Raw genomic sequence first — 2,196 nt, 5'->3', positions numbered from 1 at the left:
GAAGAAAGAAATTGCGGAGTATGTAGAAAGGTATTTAATTTGTCAACAAGTAAAAGCAGAACATCAAAGGCCTGGGGGATTATTACAGTCTTTACCTGTCCTTGAGTGGAAATGGGAGCATATAATGATGGATTTTGTACTTGGTTTGCCAAAGTCACAAAGAGGAAATGATGTAATCTAGGTTATTGTGGATAGAGTGACGAATAGTGCACACTTTCTGGAAATTTCAGAATAATCACCATTAGAGAAATTAGCAAAATTGTATATGCGGGAAATAGTTAGGTTGCATGGAGTACCTGTTTCGATTGTTTCTGACAGAGATCCTAGATTTATGTCTAGTTTTTGGAATAGTTTTCAATAAGAGATGGGTACTAAGTTAAGTATGAGCACAACGTTTCATCCTCAGACTAATGGGCAATCAGAACGCACAATTCAAGTTTTGGAAGACATGTTAAGAGCTTGTGTATTAGATTTAAAGGGAGTTAGGAAGAACATTTACCTTTAGTAGAATTTGCGTACAACAACAGTTTTCAAGCAACAATTGGAATGGCTCCATACAAGGCTCTTTATGGACGTCGATGTAGAACGCCGTTATGTTGGGATGAAGTTGGAAAAAGAAAATTTTTAGGGCCTGAGTTAATTCGTGTAACTACCGAGAAAGTCAAGTTGATTCAACAGAGAATTTTGACGGCTCAAAGCAGACAAAAGAGTTATGCATACAAGGATCATCGAGAGGTGATGTTTAAGGAGGGAGACTTTGTATTTCTTAAGATTTCTCCCTGGAAGGACATTATGAGATTCGAGAAGAAAGGAAAGTTAAGTCCATGTTATATTGGACCATTTGAGATTCTTAGACGGGTTGGAGAAGTAGCATACGAGTTAACATTACCACCGAGTTTAGGGCATATTCATAATGTTTTTCATGTGTCATATCTGAGGAAGTATATTCCGGATCCATCGTATATTATAGATTATGAACCGACAGAAATTTGAGAAAATATGCAGTATGAAGAATTTCCTGTTTAGATAATAGATCGTCGAGAATGGAAATTAAGAACTAAGGTGATACCTATTATGAAAGTGATTTGGCGAAACCATGAAATAGAGGAAGCGACTTGGGAACCCGAAGAGATGATGAAATTAAAATGTCCCCACTTATGCAATAAGTCAGGCACAAAATGAGTTTAAATTTCGAGGACGAAATTAGTTTAAGGGGGGAAGAATGTAATATCCCGACAAAATTATAATTAAGTAAAATAAATTTATGTACTCATATTATTTTTACAAGTATTATGCATATTATAAAAATATTTGATTAAATTTACATAAAATTTGTCTTGTGTATTGTTGGTTTGCTCGTACATGTCAAGATCCCATAAAAAAAATTTTAAAGGGGATACGAACCGAAGTGATAGGACGAGGAAGGGTAATAACGAAAAGAGGAAAGGATGATAAGAGATAAGCACTGAATAGGAATAGAAAGATGAAAATTTTAACTAAAGCACGCAAGCTAAAATAAATTAGCCCGCATCTTTTACTAGACAAAGCCTAGTAGGACGGAACATTGCACTTGAAAGTAAAAATATTGCCTTGGAAATAAAATTAGTAGTAGAGCTCTTTTTATAGAGCAAGTATCTTGTTTAGTTCCACACCTTCTCGATGTGGTACTAAGTGGATGTAGACTAGAAGATATAATAACTTTCAAGTCTAGTATGATATTTAAGTTTATTGCAAGTCCCTTTATATAGATAAAGTTGGACCAAAATAAAATTTTGGATAATATTTGACCCAATTGATATCGGGACAAGTGTTATTTAGGCTTGGCCAAGTAGCCAAGATCAATTTTTGGTTGATAGGCACATGCTCAATCTCAATATATAGTTAAGGCATGAGCCTTGTACTCACATCTTCTCGATGTGGGACAGGTTTCCTTACAAACAAATAAGCATAAGTTTTAAGATTTATAAAAGAATGAAGATGGATACTTTTATATTTTATCAATGTGGGACTTAGATGATTGTTTTCATTTTCCTGTTTTATAAGAGTAAAATTTTTGGTTTCATGTCCTATTTAGAAGCTTAAGTTTTTATTTTATTAAGGCTATAAGTGAAGCCACGTGAAAGAATATTTTTAGTCATTTAAATTATTTAGAACTTTGGTAGTGCTAGGCTAACCTTCCATTATGGGAAAAGGTGG

The 2,196-nt window shown here is 34.1% G+C and overlaps 1 protein-coding gene across 1 annotated transcript; it reads left to right on the top strand.

Annotated features, from left to right (window-relative positions):
* The first annotated feature begins 546 nt into the window (after nucleotides 1-546).
* On the top strand, nucleotides 547-993 carry LOC141665487 (uncharacterized). Its single transcript, XM_074471473.1, has one exon. The coding sequence runs from the start codon at nucleotides 547-549 to the stop codon at nucleotides 991-993; it is 447 nt and encodes a 148-aa protein (XP_074327574.1).
* Nucleotides 994-2,196: the final 1,203 nt, after the last annotated feature.

Source organism: Apium graveolens, chromosome 6, assembly GCF_009905375.1.
Source record: "Apium graveolens cultivar Ventura chromosome 6, ASM990537v1, whole genome shotgun sequence".
Classification (NCBI taxonomy): Eukaryota; Viridiplantae; Streptophyta; class Magnoliopsida; order Apiales; family Apiaceae; genus Apium; species Apium graveolens.
This window is presented reverse-complemented; position numbering and strand designations above follow the sequence as displayed.